Genomic DNA, 13,715 nt, shown 5'->3' with positions numbered 1-13,715 from the left:
ATACATGCTTATTCATCAGAGACCAGAAAAGCTCTGAAAAGTCAAATTGAAATTTAAACAAGTGTTGTTTGGCATCTTTAGTTTGTGTTAGACCAGGTGGCAGCTGTTGGGAGATCATTTTGTTTTAACAACTTTTTGTTTTGTTAGCAAAGAAAAACATTGTCCAGCCAAATCCCGCTGACAGTGCATAAATATTTCTCCTCCATCAGACCAAATATTTTCATTTGCTGTCCTAATAGCTAGGGCTGAAAGATCTAAAAAGATTTTTCTTTCTATATGGACTCAAATATATTTGAATGGTTTGGTGTTTTATGGGAGGTGATGATTACTCTGTACTCTGCACTGCTGAGGTTAGTCTGGAGTACTGCACCGCACTTTGGTCAATATATATCCAAAACTGAAGGGATTTGTAAGGAAAGCAAACAAAAGGCAGAAAACATGACCTTTGCAGAAGGACTGAGGAACGTAGAACATCAAAGAAGTTTATTGACAAATCTTCTCGTGTGTACAAGACAGTAATGATGATTTAAAGATGACCACATCCTGGAACTACGAATAATTGACCAAACATGAGGCTGTGCAAATCTAGGGAGAAGGATTCCATCAGAACCTGTTAAGCTGACATCTACCACCACTGGGTCAAGAAGTCCCTGAGCCACAAATTGCTGAGGAATAGCCTGGAGAAGTATCATTACACAATAGTCTTCCCTCAGCATCTGATTAGTCCCTGTCACAGACAAGATCCCAGAGCAGACTGGCCCTTTACACTGACCAAGTGCCATTCTCACACTCTGCTCAGATGAGATAGTATGAAACCTGTTAATTCTAAAAAGCAATTAGCCCTGGGAACAAGCCATTTGCAGAACTACAGCTGCCCTTCACAAAATAGTTTAAAAGGTCAAGGGCAGTTTAGTGTACTTGTCCTCTTGTTTGTTGTTAAAAAAAAGGAAAAAAAGAAGAAAGGGATAACGTACAAGATTACAGAATTCAGTGTGGGCAAACAACTCCACACAGCCCACCATATAAATTAATGAGAAAGTTGCAAATTTGCACTTCTGATAAACAAAAAATTTCCAATATTGTAACAAACAGTCACATGGAGACAGGTGTGCTTGGGAAAAAGTCTGAAAAAAAAAAAGCCAGTTAAAACTGGCTACTCTACCAGATTCCATCTTGCATTTAGAAATCTAAGTGCAAGATTCAGTGATGTCCAGCAATCCTCTGCTGGGAGTAAAACTGTCTCATTTCTATGACTGATGGCAGAAGCCTTCACATTTGCAAATCTTGCCTGTAGTTGACAGAGGCACATTTAATTGCATTTGAAAGATGCTCTATTATCTGTAATTCTCTACATTTGCTTCCATGACACCATTTAATTTCTGTCATGAATACATACACTTAACAAAAGGGACAAGTTACCTTCTTATCACAGATCTTTGCCTAGATTTAAGCCTTTACCTAGATCTTTAGCTGTAAAGTGAAGTGATATAAAAAGATGTGTTAAACTGTAATCCAATCCAAGAAGCAAATATCGTCTTTGGAGTGCTTTCCAGGTAGAAGGAGAAGAAATTATTTAACCCTATATAATTACTTGTTTCTTTACTTCATAGAACTACTAATTGGAAATGGGATAGGGAAAATGCATTTATTGTTAGCTCTGCTCTTCACAAACGATTTTGGCTGCTGATATTCTTTGTCATAACCCATAATTTAGTATGGACTTCCTGCTAAATGTTTCAAAAAGTTACAAAGCTCTAAGAAGCAAATGTTCTGTTTTCACAAAAATCCCTATCTCGAGTAATGAGCCAAAGAACACAGAACCACACTCAGACCTTCACATGCTCAATATATTAAGACAACTCATTAGAGCTAATGCACACTTCAGTGTGTTCATAAACATTATTTTAAAGGCAGCAATAAATTATGCCAAGAAATCTGTCAGGTTCGTGAAGGAACCTATTTCAAATTACATAATTATGAGGAAATCTTGATCATAACAGAGTGTATGACATACACAGATGGAACTTGGTTATCAAATCAAGAGAAGTCAGGCTTTGTGTGCTGTACACTGTTAGCAATATTTTTCTTCAGGGAGAATATTAAATAGATCAAAATAAATGACCTGATAGCTGTTTTATACAGAGGTGATGAGAGGCAGAGAAAACAAGTGAGTCCAGGTGTTCATATGGGCAACTTCTAAGACTGCATTAAGTAAACCATGGAAATCAGTTAAACTGCTTGTAGAAAATCTATTTGTTCAAAGTAGGATCAGGACTTCCTCCAAAAAGTCATCGTTTGATCACAGCCATGTCTAATGCCAATGTAATTTCACACTACACCATCTTTGCCAATAATGTAAATGTGGGCAATCCCGAGTCTCAGGCCAGCAACGCAGTATGTATGTGCTGTGTATGTTTTGAGGTAACTGCTGTTACTGCATTGCTACAATAAGAATGGTGACAAGGAAAAAAGCCTAAAAAGGGTTAATTTTTCACCTGGGTGGACTCATGAACTGGTTTATAACATGGCCACAAAACCCCGTGTTGACATATCTGCTGGATGAAAATGAACAACTCACGATGTATGGGGCTTTTTAGGCCAGTTTCATTACCAAGACCAGCATATAATAAAACTGAGCCCCAAGTGAGCCACCAAAGTAGATTCTCCAGGATTTTTACTAAGGATTGCAGCAAAGGAATAACGAGATAGCAGCTTTTAGAAATGTGAGATCTGTCACCGATTCCAGTACCAATGAAACTCAGGCTACTACTGACTTCTTTTGCAACTGTGAGCACAGTGATAATTAATATCCTAAATCTGATCAAATTTCCAGGTTGGTATCATAGCCATACACATGGTAAACTATGATTTGGATCCCATAGAAAAAGGTCAAGAGTACCCTTTCTGGGATATACATCAGATCATGAGATGATGGTGGATGAGTTCCTGGAAAACTATTAATGGAAGATACATTTAGGCTGTCAGAACAATTAGCTAGGAACAAAAAATATCTGGGCACTTTGTGAGGATCTCAAGTCAAGAATGAGGAAGACTTCTTCAGAAGCATGGACAATGCTTCACACACAATCTATCCAAAGCAGCTGTTCTAGACTTGGTAAAAAAAAATTGCTTACCACAGAGAAAATAAGTGTTTCATCATCTTAGCCTAATCTTCAGCTATAGAAGAATATACTCTACCACTAAGAGGAGGCTTATCATCTGAATACACTATGAAAATCATCTGATTTTTTTTCTACAACCTCCTTAAGACATCAACCACTTAGCTTCCAGTCACTTACACAAAATAAAGGACACAAAACACAGTGTTACTGGTCAATGAAAAACAGCAACACGTTCTCTTCCCAGAACCTGTGTGTGAGGGAGAAGACAGGCATTATATAGTGAAAGAACACTGCAAGTCATACTCCCTTCTCTATCAATTGGTATTTCCCTCTTTACCATCTGTGGAAAAGTCCACATATTTCACAGTGTTCATGCAAAATCACTAATACAGGCCACGGAGTTGAAAGAAAACACTTGTTTTCTGACATACCGTCAAGAGTTCCACCCTAATCTGCTGATCGGCATTACCTTCCCTGCTTTCCATGACACCATCCTAGGAAAGATATTGCTCTGCACCACCAGCATCTAAAAAGCCCTTTAATCTATAGAATCTGCAAAACCCAATAAATACTCTAAATAACTGATGCAGTGTTTTGCCCTGGAAGTGTATCTGGGTCCAAGTAGAGTATTCCACACGAAGAAGTGGTGCTTTTGCCATTAAAGACACGGGAGCTTTGCTTCATTTTGTGTCAGAGAGCAAAAGGAAAAGAGGGCAATGAAACCATTAACCAACTCCTCTGTGAGGTTAGCATCAGTTTCCTGCTCCTTGTAACACCACCACAGAGAACAAAGCAACTCACATAACCTCACACCAAACATCCAGACTTCATAATCAGTTAACTAAGTTACAAGAAACAAAATACACAACTGTAGTTCTCTCATGGATTCTTAATCCCACAGGTTAAAGTTGTGATCTAAGGAAAAGTGAAAGAACATTAGTGAAAAGCAAGTATGGTGTTCAAACAAAACACTGCATGTTGTTAACCTCAGATAATTTCCTTTAAGAAAATTACTTCAGGACATAAGCAAAAATGTACAATTGATCATTATATCAAATCAAACAATTACATTAAGGTTCAGTTTACAAAAGGTTAACAAACAATTAATAGCTGGCTTAATAAATAGGTGTTTACTACTCATCTCTGTCAATCCAATATATAGCTTCTAGCTATATATAGTACTTTCCACTGGTGTGCTTATAACCTTCCCTAGAATTTATTTACAACACATTTCTCTAACATGAATTACAACTTATAGACATCATTTATTAACCCTTCATAAAATTCTAAATAAACCTTAATATGAAGCATGACTAACTTTATACTATTTCAGCCCCATACCCCAGGACACATCAAATACTATCTCTTCCAAGTTTTTATTTAAAATTCTACATTTTAGCTGGGTGCCACATCACTAGTTGCAGACTCACAAATGCCTATCATGGCTTAGCCAACACACTGCAGACACAAGAAGTGAAACAAAAGTGGTGGAGGAAGATCACAGGGAACTGTTCAGATTCTTCCAAAAGAAATGTCCTGGCAGTTTTTGTTGGAACAAACATTGATACCATGACAAAAGAATCAGAGAGCAAAAAACTGGAGTCTATTGTAAACCAAAACATTGGTTTTCCTTCATTTTAGAAACCAGAAACTACAATATATCATAATGTAAATAAATAAAACAGAAAACAAAGGTAAATTCCAACCCTCACCACTAGGATCTTAAAAAGGGAACAGCCATCTATTTCTTGGATGCGGCCCAAACTTCTCTTACCTGCAAATTTTCAATATACTTAGAAGTCCTATTTAGTGTATCAGTCTTAGGGAACATGATGTATTATATTTAGGTCTCCTTTTTTTCCATCCAGTATTTTCAGCTTCAACCCCCCACCTTAGTTTTTTTCCATCAAACTGCCTGCTGTTAGTTTAATAAAGTTCAGCTCAGACTTATACTTTTCCTTTACTTTCAGAGCCTCTCTCTTCATTTTCACAGTTCTCCACAAGGTCTTCATTTTCCTGTGTCTTTTCTTCCTCTTCCTCCTCCTCCTCTCCATCATCTCCAAAAGTCTCTTCCTGCATTGTAGTAAAAGTGAAAGACCTGGCAGCAACTTGTGCAGCCAGACCAGATGTGAAGTTAAAATCTGTTGATATGTGGAGCTGGGCCAGCCTATCCTTGATTTTTGAACGTAATGCATCCTTAGAGGGAGGCTGTGATGCCTCTACTCCATCCACACTGCTCGGCTTGAGCTCTTCAGCATCCCCTTCACACTGATAATACATTCTTTCTTCAGCCCCTGTAGAAATATCTGTAACTTTATCTGTAATACTGTCTTTGTTTTTCTCCATCTCAGGATCTTCATACAAATATTCTGTCCTACATTTATCAGCAGCATTCACTTCTGGATTAGAGTCTTTTTCTTCAGATTTATCACAACTTTGGCTGCAGTCCTGCTTTTCTGTATCTGAATTCATATGTGATTCCACATTATTTAGTAGCTTCAATGGTTCTACAGGAGACAAGGGTTTCACTGCAGCTTAAAAAGGGGGAAAAAATTAAATGATAACTAAAAGCAAGCTGCTATATATAAATAATTTATTTGCCTGAAAAGATGCAAGATTATAAGGGTTAAAATTACTTTTAAAAATCCCAACCAACAGAAACACAACCCACACCAAAACTTAAAAGTGTTTTCTAATCACAAAGCTGAAGTGAAATGTGATGGCTACTCGTAACTATTCCTTAAAACCTGTGACGTGAAGAGACAGCACAAAATTGATGGTGTTTAAAGCCAGCATCAAACACAGAGGATATATTCAGTGTTAAAGCAAAACCCAAGTAAAACTACGTTAGTGCATACAGATTTAACTGTCTTCTTGTGAACAACAGTTTACCTAGTCCACTAAAGACACCTGGTACATGAAAAAGTCCTTATAGGCAATGTCTGATCTCATACACCACAACATACAAATACAACACATATCCACACAGTCAGGTCAGGTGTCCTCACAAATAAAGTGGTTTAATTTAGCCTCTCTTGAAGTTAGTAGCAGCAGCTTGTCCCATTGCCAGCAACGGGATGCTTGCCAGGAAGTCTCTCCACCCAGTGTTAAGGGTTAGTGTAACTCGGTACAATCACTCCTTGAAGAACAGACGTCTTTCATTTTAAGAAAACGATATAATGTCCATTTCCAAGTAACAGATTCCCTAAACTGCAGCAGCTCCATTATAGTAGCAGCACGAACAAAAATGAGAGCGGCAGCAGCAGATTCCCAAGTTGCATTTCCCTTTCTAATTCCATTCTGACTTTACCCCTGCAAGCAGAGATGAAAATAACTCTGGGAAATACACAAACTTTCATGGGAAGCAAAATTAATGGTATTAGGATTTTTCAACCGCATCCTATTTCAGTAACATTAGCTAGCTGACAGCAGGCACATCATTATGGTTGTCACATTGATAGCTATTGTCATTAGCACACAGAAAGACTGTGGCATTGAATTTGTATCGTACTGTTTGCTTTAAAACCTTATATATCAAAGGAGCACTGCATCAGATTCGTCTCAGTTGTTTATGGAGTAATTCTTTCCTTGTCTCGTAAAAAATATGTTGCTACTTATTTCTGCCCATTTGCTTGAAGAGACAGGAATATGCAAAGTAATCTTATAATTTGGGAGCAAACTTCTTGCCTACTTCCTCCAAAGAATACTTTGAAAGGCAAAATTTCTCAAAAAATAAACAGATACTTGAGATTGGTAGCTGGCCAATTTGTGGAGTTGACAAATTAAAAAACAGGGTGAAATTCATCAGTTTTGAGAGCATGGCTTTCCAAATCTGATAAATAACTATATAACAACTGTTGCATGGACAAGGTGGGAGAAGGGGAAACAGCTGGATACAACACAACCACTGACAGAATGAACTTTTTTGCAGGGGAGAGGTTAGGGAAAGGCTAGAAGTGATTTTGCAGCAGAAGAAAGTGTTACAGTGTTTGGCAAATGGAAATGAAGCTACTAAAAACTCGGCAGACCTTTTCAAAAGCACTTCCATGTAGTGGCTCAACAGGAGGCCAAAGGACCAGAAACATAAGCTTACCTACACTCCCATAAACTACCTACTACCCATACTGTAAGAAGTATTACCATGGTACTGGGCCTTGGAAAACTTGCCTTAGTCTAGTGCTCTGCTAAGGTGATTTTTTTTTTCTTCTGGAATCCAACCTATCGTCTCCAATTGACTTCATGTTGTGCTCTTAATACATATCAGCTTGTTTGGAGCTGACCTCTTATGTGGAAACCCTCACCAGCCCCTCCTTAAACGAACCAAAAACCCTCATGTCCTTGTTAGGACAAGTCAGAATAGCTAGCTGGGTGCCTTCACTAACAGATTAAAGCCTTTGAATATTTCAGGATCTTTTACCACAATAATCACAAGTTAGGAAAACACAGGATTTCTGGAATTTGATTGTCCTGTAAAAGCAAGATTCAAGAGGACTATGGAGAAGTGGTATCATGGCCATCCATTGGCTTGGGCCAATGGAGACAAGAATATTAATCTTTCTTGGTTTCAATCTTCAAGATAAGGCAAGTCAGAAATGTAGAAAGTGCAGATCACATAAATGTCTCTTTAAGGACTGACTTGTGTATGGATAAATTAAACCATAATTTGCCAGGGTCCATGATATCATATTTACTGGCTTGGGGTTTTTTAAGAAATATTGAAGGATTTCCTTAAAAACGAGTAGAAGATGTTATATCAGGTGTACATATCAGTCTGTCGGATTAGACACACACAATCTGAGCCAAAAGAAGACAATATTAATTACTTTCTTGAACTGCCCTCATGTTATCCATGTTTGTACAGGATGGAAATAATCAATGATTAGTCCTACACAGCTGGAGAAAATCATTCTTTCTTCCCTCCTCACCCTTTTATCTCTAATCCTAAACCAATGTAATAGAAAAGGAACCAACATGAGCCACAAAGGCTTTCTGGTGAACAGTTACTGCAAACTACAGGAGTGAGCTGACTCTTCTCCAGCAATGGCCACAGATGGCCTAAGGATATCCTGATATATGGCCTAAGGATATGCTGATATGTATTACCTGCTCAGGACAAGTATTACTTGCTTAGGTAAGGAAATGTCCTAGGCAAGTTCTCCTGACAAAAACTCTTTCTTCTAAGACTTTCACAAGGTCTGCCAAGACTTAAACTGGAGGTAGGATCACTTCTTCCTCCAACAGTTAGGAAAGGAAGAGTTGAAGAAATTTATGTGAAGAGTTGTGTGATGTCATATCTAACAGAAATACAGAAATCCTACTCCTGAGCAAACTCTGGTGCAATTTGATGTCTTGGAATTTTAATGCAACTAGAAGAGAAACCAGTACCAGCAGTCAAGTAATCTCTTTTACCAGAGTTGTAGCTTAATGGATATAAAGAAGAAAATTGCTAAGAACAGATATTTTTGATGGTTAGATGTCAAAAGAGACAGTCTCATAAATAATTACTGAAAATTTGCAATCCATGGTCATTTTTCTGGTAGATACTGTCAGAGGCAGAATCCTTAGATATGGTGCCAGACTTGAGGGTTGTTTTGCATAACACAGAACATGGAACTTCTTAGAAAGCTTTTCCTAACTTGTCTTTAAGAGGAAGAAATGAAAATAAGAAAAAGGAAAAGACAAACTCCTGTCGATTTTAAAGAGAGCAAATCAAATATCTCAAGCAGTGAGAGGATTTAAGTTTTAACAGAAAGCTGTCTTGTTGAGGCAAGAGAAATTTTTATATCCTGCTTTCAAGTGCAAGTGGATGGAGCTACCCAGCAGTCCTCAGAGTTAGTAAAGGCTAATTTGAAAGAACTCTTCTTCTTAGGTGGTTTGTGGGTTGGTTTTTTTTTTTTTGTGTGAACATATTCTGTATTCACTCTCTTATGGAAACAAAAGCCAGGTTTATTATTTTATTTCTCTAATATTTCAAAGTCTAGCTCTTCAGTTTAACCTATATACTTTTGTACATCCGGGATAATATTTCTGCGGGTTTCTTTAAATTCTGAAAAATAATTTATTTATGCACCCTGATAAAAATTTGTATTTACTGGAAAGCCATGAAAGAAAGTCAGTTCAATTTGCATGATTTATATCCTGACAGCTTTCTTTATGTCTTAATATTTTGTGTGTTTAATATTTTAGCTCAGTGTTTTGTTTAAAGCCAAATTCTCACTTCTATGAGTTCATTTCAATATATAATAAAATTATTGCTAAAATATAAAAAGATGGAATGGCAACTAAGACCACACAGCTCTATCAAAGACACTACTACAGCTAAGCACTGTCTGAATTCCAACATAGTCAGAAATTCATGGCAAACAGACACCTATGTTTTTTGAGGAAGGAATTAATTTTCAAAAGAAATGCTTACCATGTTCACTGAATAGTAGCTGTTTCCACTTCTGTCTTTCAATTTCTGAAGCTTTGAATCCCAGTACAGATTTCAATTCTTGTAACACCCTCTTAGATTCCTGTCTCTCTCGCTCTTGCCTCTCTCTTTCTTCTTGGGAGAAGCAGTAAAAATCTTCCCTTTTGTATTCATTATCTGTATCTGAATAATCAACATATGCTTCCAGCTCCTAAAGAAAGAAAGGAAGAAACTCTTGATCTTCACTGTGAGGTGGACTCAATCCTACAATCTGCTTCATGATCAAGTGATGTCAACACAAACCAACCACAGTAACAGGATGGAGCCCTGTTTGAGCACAGCCAGTGGAACTGACACTGCTCTTGGTTGTATCTGTATGATTTTGGAGCAAGTCCACTCATTAACAAGATTTACCTTCATACACAAATAGGATCAAGTGATATACCTTGAAAATGGGAGACCATTTCTCTGTAATTACAGGTGGAAATAAGCAATGCTGATGTGGGTTTATTTTTTTTTAATTTACACTCTAACCAATTCTTGGTAGTCATGCATCTTGCTAATTTAACTTACATAAATCCATATTAAGAGGATACAGAGAACAGCAAACTTCTCTTCCAATTTTAAATATATTGGATTACAAGCATAAAAAAAACAGAGCAGCATTTATGTTATAACAAATTTTCAATAAAGTAATTAGTCCTAGCTTTTTGATATGGAAAAAGAGCTAGAGAGAATACATGTGGGGGAGTAGCAAGGGAGGGACAGAGCACAGCATGGGTGGTCACTGTGCTTTCAGAATGCATCTACCACTCAATTCTGGGATGGAGGAGGCCCACCACTCTTTAAGACAGCCCAACCATCACCCAGAAGTTCCTCAAACAACAAAAAATTGTTCAGTGTTGCAGTAGAAAGATATCCAAAAATGCAGAGATTAAGCAAACTGAAGGCAGGATGATTTGTAGTTGAATTGTCACTTTCGCAGCTGTGTCCGTTTATCCAGCAAAAGTAGGACTATTTAATATACTGCCTTTTAGCGATTCTCACTTTTTATTACTCTGACTTGTGTTGCTGCTCTCCTTTGGTCACTCATTTCTAATGCTATATATGAAAAATGAATACTAGTGCTCTTTTTTCCAGGATGGGGAATACCTCCCCATGGAACAGCAAAAGACATGTACACAAATTTTTCGACAAGTCCAATTTTGAAGTGGTACTGGCCACTTATTTGTCTGTCTCAGCAAGACAACAAGGTCACTGCACAAGCAACTGAAAAAAATAATGGATACAGCAAATAATCCCCAATTATTATTTTAAATGTATTTTAAATGATCCTTTTTTTTTTTTTTTTACCTGCTCTTCAGGGATTGGATCTTTGTTTTCTATGTATATGGCAGGCTGTGTTAAAGGTACTGTAGTATGCTGTAGGTTGTCACAGGAAACTTCAATTTTGCCTTTAAGGGAAAAAAGAAAAGGGATTTAAAAGAAATAAAATTGAGTATTGAATGATGTTTCTGACTCACTTAGGCAGGGTCCAGGTATTTTCATAAACAGGATTTGCATACATTAAAAAAACAGTAAGAAGGCTGGTTAGGTTACACTGAAACACTGTTAGGCAGCACTTAAGTAACTTGGCTGTTTTCATAGAAGCTGGGTCCAATGGAACTTGTGCTGAAACACTTCAACTAACAAATCTCAGAAATATTATAGACTTTGAAAACCTGCAGATGGCAAGCAAAATCAGTAAAACCAGAGAAGAGACTTTGTTCAGAAGTTTTAAAATAATTATAGGTAAAACGGCTTCAAATGAACAGAAAATATTGGAAGAAATAATTAAGGAACGTTCACAGGAAGGTATTTGTGAGGTAGCAAGGAGAAAAATAACAGCCAGTGTGGATTTGTTGAAAATAGAAGATGTTAATTTTGCAATGCAGTAACAGGTCTTGCATATAGAAAAAGCCAAAGATATCCTGCATTTTGTTTTCAGTAGGACTTTTGACATGGTGTCATGACATCTTTATGAGGAAAATGTAAAGGCCAGGAAAAGTTGCTATTAGGTGCACAGAACAGCCTCTTGGATCATCACAGCATGATTACCATTTTCAGACTGGAATACATTGAGTGAGGATTTGTCTCAAGTCCAATACTCTCCAATATTGCCAATGGGTGAAAGAGAGGTGTTGCATCTCATTAAATCTGCTGATTTGGGGATAATCTGCAAGAACACTGAAGGGCACCACTAGAATAAAAAATAATATTGGAAAATCAGAGATATAACCAAGTAGAAATGGATTTCAGATCCAGCAGTTTGGTGACAGTGGTTGCAAATTTTTGTGCTTTAGAATAGCCAAGTTTACAAATGCATCACAACTGACCAGGGAGCACCACTGAGAAAGAGGTGAGAAGCCTCACCATCAACTCTACCCCACTGCAAGCAAAAAGCCAAACTACAAACTAGTACATACAAGCAACAGCACTGGCTGTTAGACACCTGAAATAACATTTCTACTCTGGTACTGATCGGGCTGTGGATGGAACATACTGCCCCATCTGGGGGCCCTTCATTCAGTAACACAGTGGGCCAACTAGAGGGAATATAGAGGAAAACACCGGAAATTATAAAGAGGACTAAATAAAATACAGTCATCAGGGAAGAGCTGAAGCACAGGGAGCCATGTAGAAAAGACAGAAAGAAGCATAATAATCATCTTTGAGAATGTAAGAGCCATCAAGAGGAAATGGATTTCCATTGTGGGTGGATCAGAAGTACTGCTTTTAAATTGCAGCAAGAGGTACTTCTATTCAGTAATAACATTCTACTGGTAATGGAATTAAGTGCTGGAGTAGATGCCTGGAAATACTGTAAAATGTCTCTAAAGAGAGTTTTTTAGGAAGAGGTAAACAACATTTACTCAAAAATACTAATTTACCCTTGAGAAGGGAAATGGTTTAAATGACCTTGCCAAGCCCCACCTAACTCTATTTTCCATTTCTAATCTATACACTGAACACTTAGAGATGGTGAGATTGCAGCAGAGTACCATGGCCTTGCTCTTACAAATAGCTAAAGAAGTTGTGTACATCTGCAAACATGGTTTAAAAGGAAAAAGGATGGAATTTAAACAGTTTGAGGGCCATTGTTTCCAAGATCATTAATACAATGCTATAACTAGCCATAAAGAGTACTCCATTCTGTAATATTAGCAGTAGATTACTACGTGCTTAAATTGTTGAAGCTTTAAGTGATACATTTTATTAGTGATGAAAAAATGTGACAGAATAAAGAAAAGAAGCTGAAAGTTCTAGGAAATGAGCAAAGATGTATATGCAGATGAATGCTAGATAGGTCCATCATTGCCCAAGGAATTTAAATAGAGGTGAATTCCCTTAAATGTGCTAAAGTCCCACTTGTCCTGAGGCTCTGCTCTGTACCTGACAGGATCAGTGAGTAAAGTAAAGGCACTGATTCTAGAAATACACCAAATCATGTAAAGGAAGAAGCCAAACTGCATTACCTGAAGGAACTATATGCTAAAATGTAAGATACATGCTGGTGTCACCACCAACGACAGGCTGACAGGAGGGTGTGAGTGTTCAATCTATTACTCTGAAAGGCTTTGCTTTGGCTGTTTAATATCCTGTAAGAAACCAGCTCTGACATACAATGATTCAGGGCAAGAAGCATGTACTGCTTGTTGAAAGGGACTCATGTCTGTACACAGATGCTCTACTGGCTGAACTAGTTAGTTGAATTAAACATCTACTGCAGCAAAAGTTCTCAGCATCCACTTAGACAAAATGTTCTAAGTCCATGAGGTTCTTGAAACAGCTGTTGTCAAAAGATTGATTTAGTTTTGGATAGTAATGCATAAATGCAAAACCTGTGCTGAGCTGTTATATTAATTCAACAGGAAGGTATCTTCTCCCAGAGTGTTTTCAGAAAGTATTGGGGAAAAAAAAGATAATTTATTGAAGTAATTTACATAACATGACTGACAGACTAGCTGTTAAAATTTGTAGGAAGACAGCAAAAGAATTGAACTTGATTTCATGTATAGCTTGACAAGGTCAACTCACAGAAGCTGGATGGCTTAGAAATATATCAGAAAAGTCAAATGTTGTCAGATAAAAATAGTTTTCAATGACCAAATTAAGTTAAAGTAGCTCCTGTGGATTAGTTC

At 37.4% G+C, this 13,715-nt stretch overlaps 1 protein-coding gene across 5 annotated transcripts in view; it reads right to left on the bottom strand.

Annotated features, from left to right (window-relative positions):
- Positions 1-457: 457 nt before the first annotated feature.
- Positions 458-13,715, bottom strand: part of VEZT (vezatin, adherens junctions transmembrane protein) — a 53,526-nt gene continuing 40,268 nt past the window's right edge. For 3 of the 5 annotated variants that reach the window (XM_053977184.1, XM_053977185.1, XM_053977186.1), the window contains 3 exons: positions 10,888-10,988; positions 9,538-9,745; positions 458-5,656 (listed from right to left, as the gene is read on the bottom strand). In XM_053977184.1, coding sequence (XP_053833159.1) covers positions 5,070-5,656; positions 9,538-9,745; positions 10,888-10,988 — 896 coding nt within the window. In that variant the 3' untranslated portion in view covers positions 458-5,069. Of the gene's footprint in view, positions 5,657-5,723; positions 6,435-9,537; positions 9,746-10,887; positions 10,989-13,715 lie in introns of those variants that run through there. The other 2 variants (XM_053977187.1, XM_053977188.1) reach the window with 1 other exon arrangement.

This window comes from Vidua macroura, chromosome 5 (assembly GCF_024509145.1).
Source record: "Vidua macroura isolate BioBank_ID:100142 chromosome 5, ASM2450914v1, whole genome shotgun sequence".
Lineage (NCBI taxonomy): Eukaryota > Metazoa > Chordata > Aves > Passeriformes > Viduidae > Vidua > Vidua macroura.
This window is presented reverse-complemented; position numbering and strand designations above follow the sequence as displayed.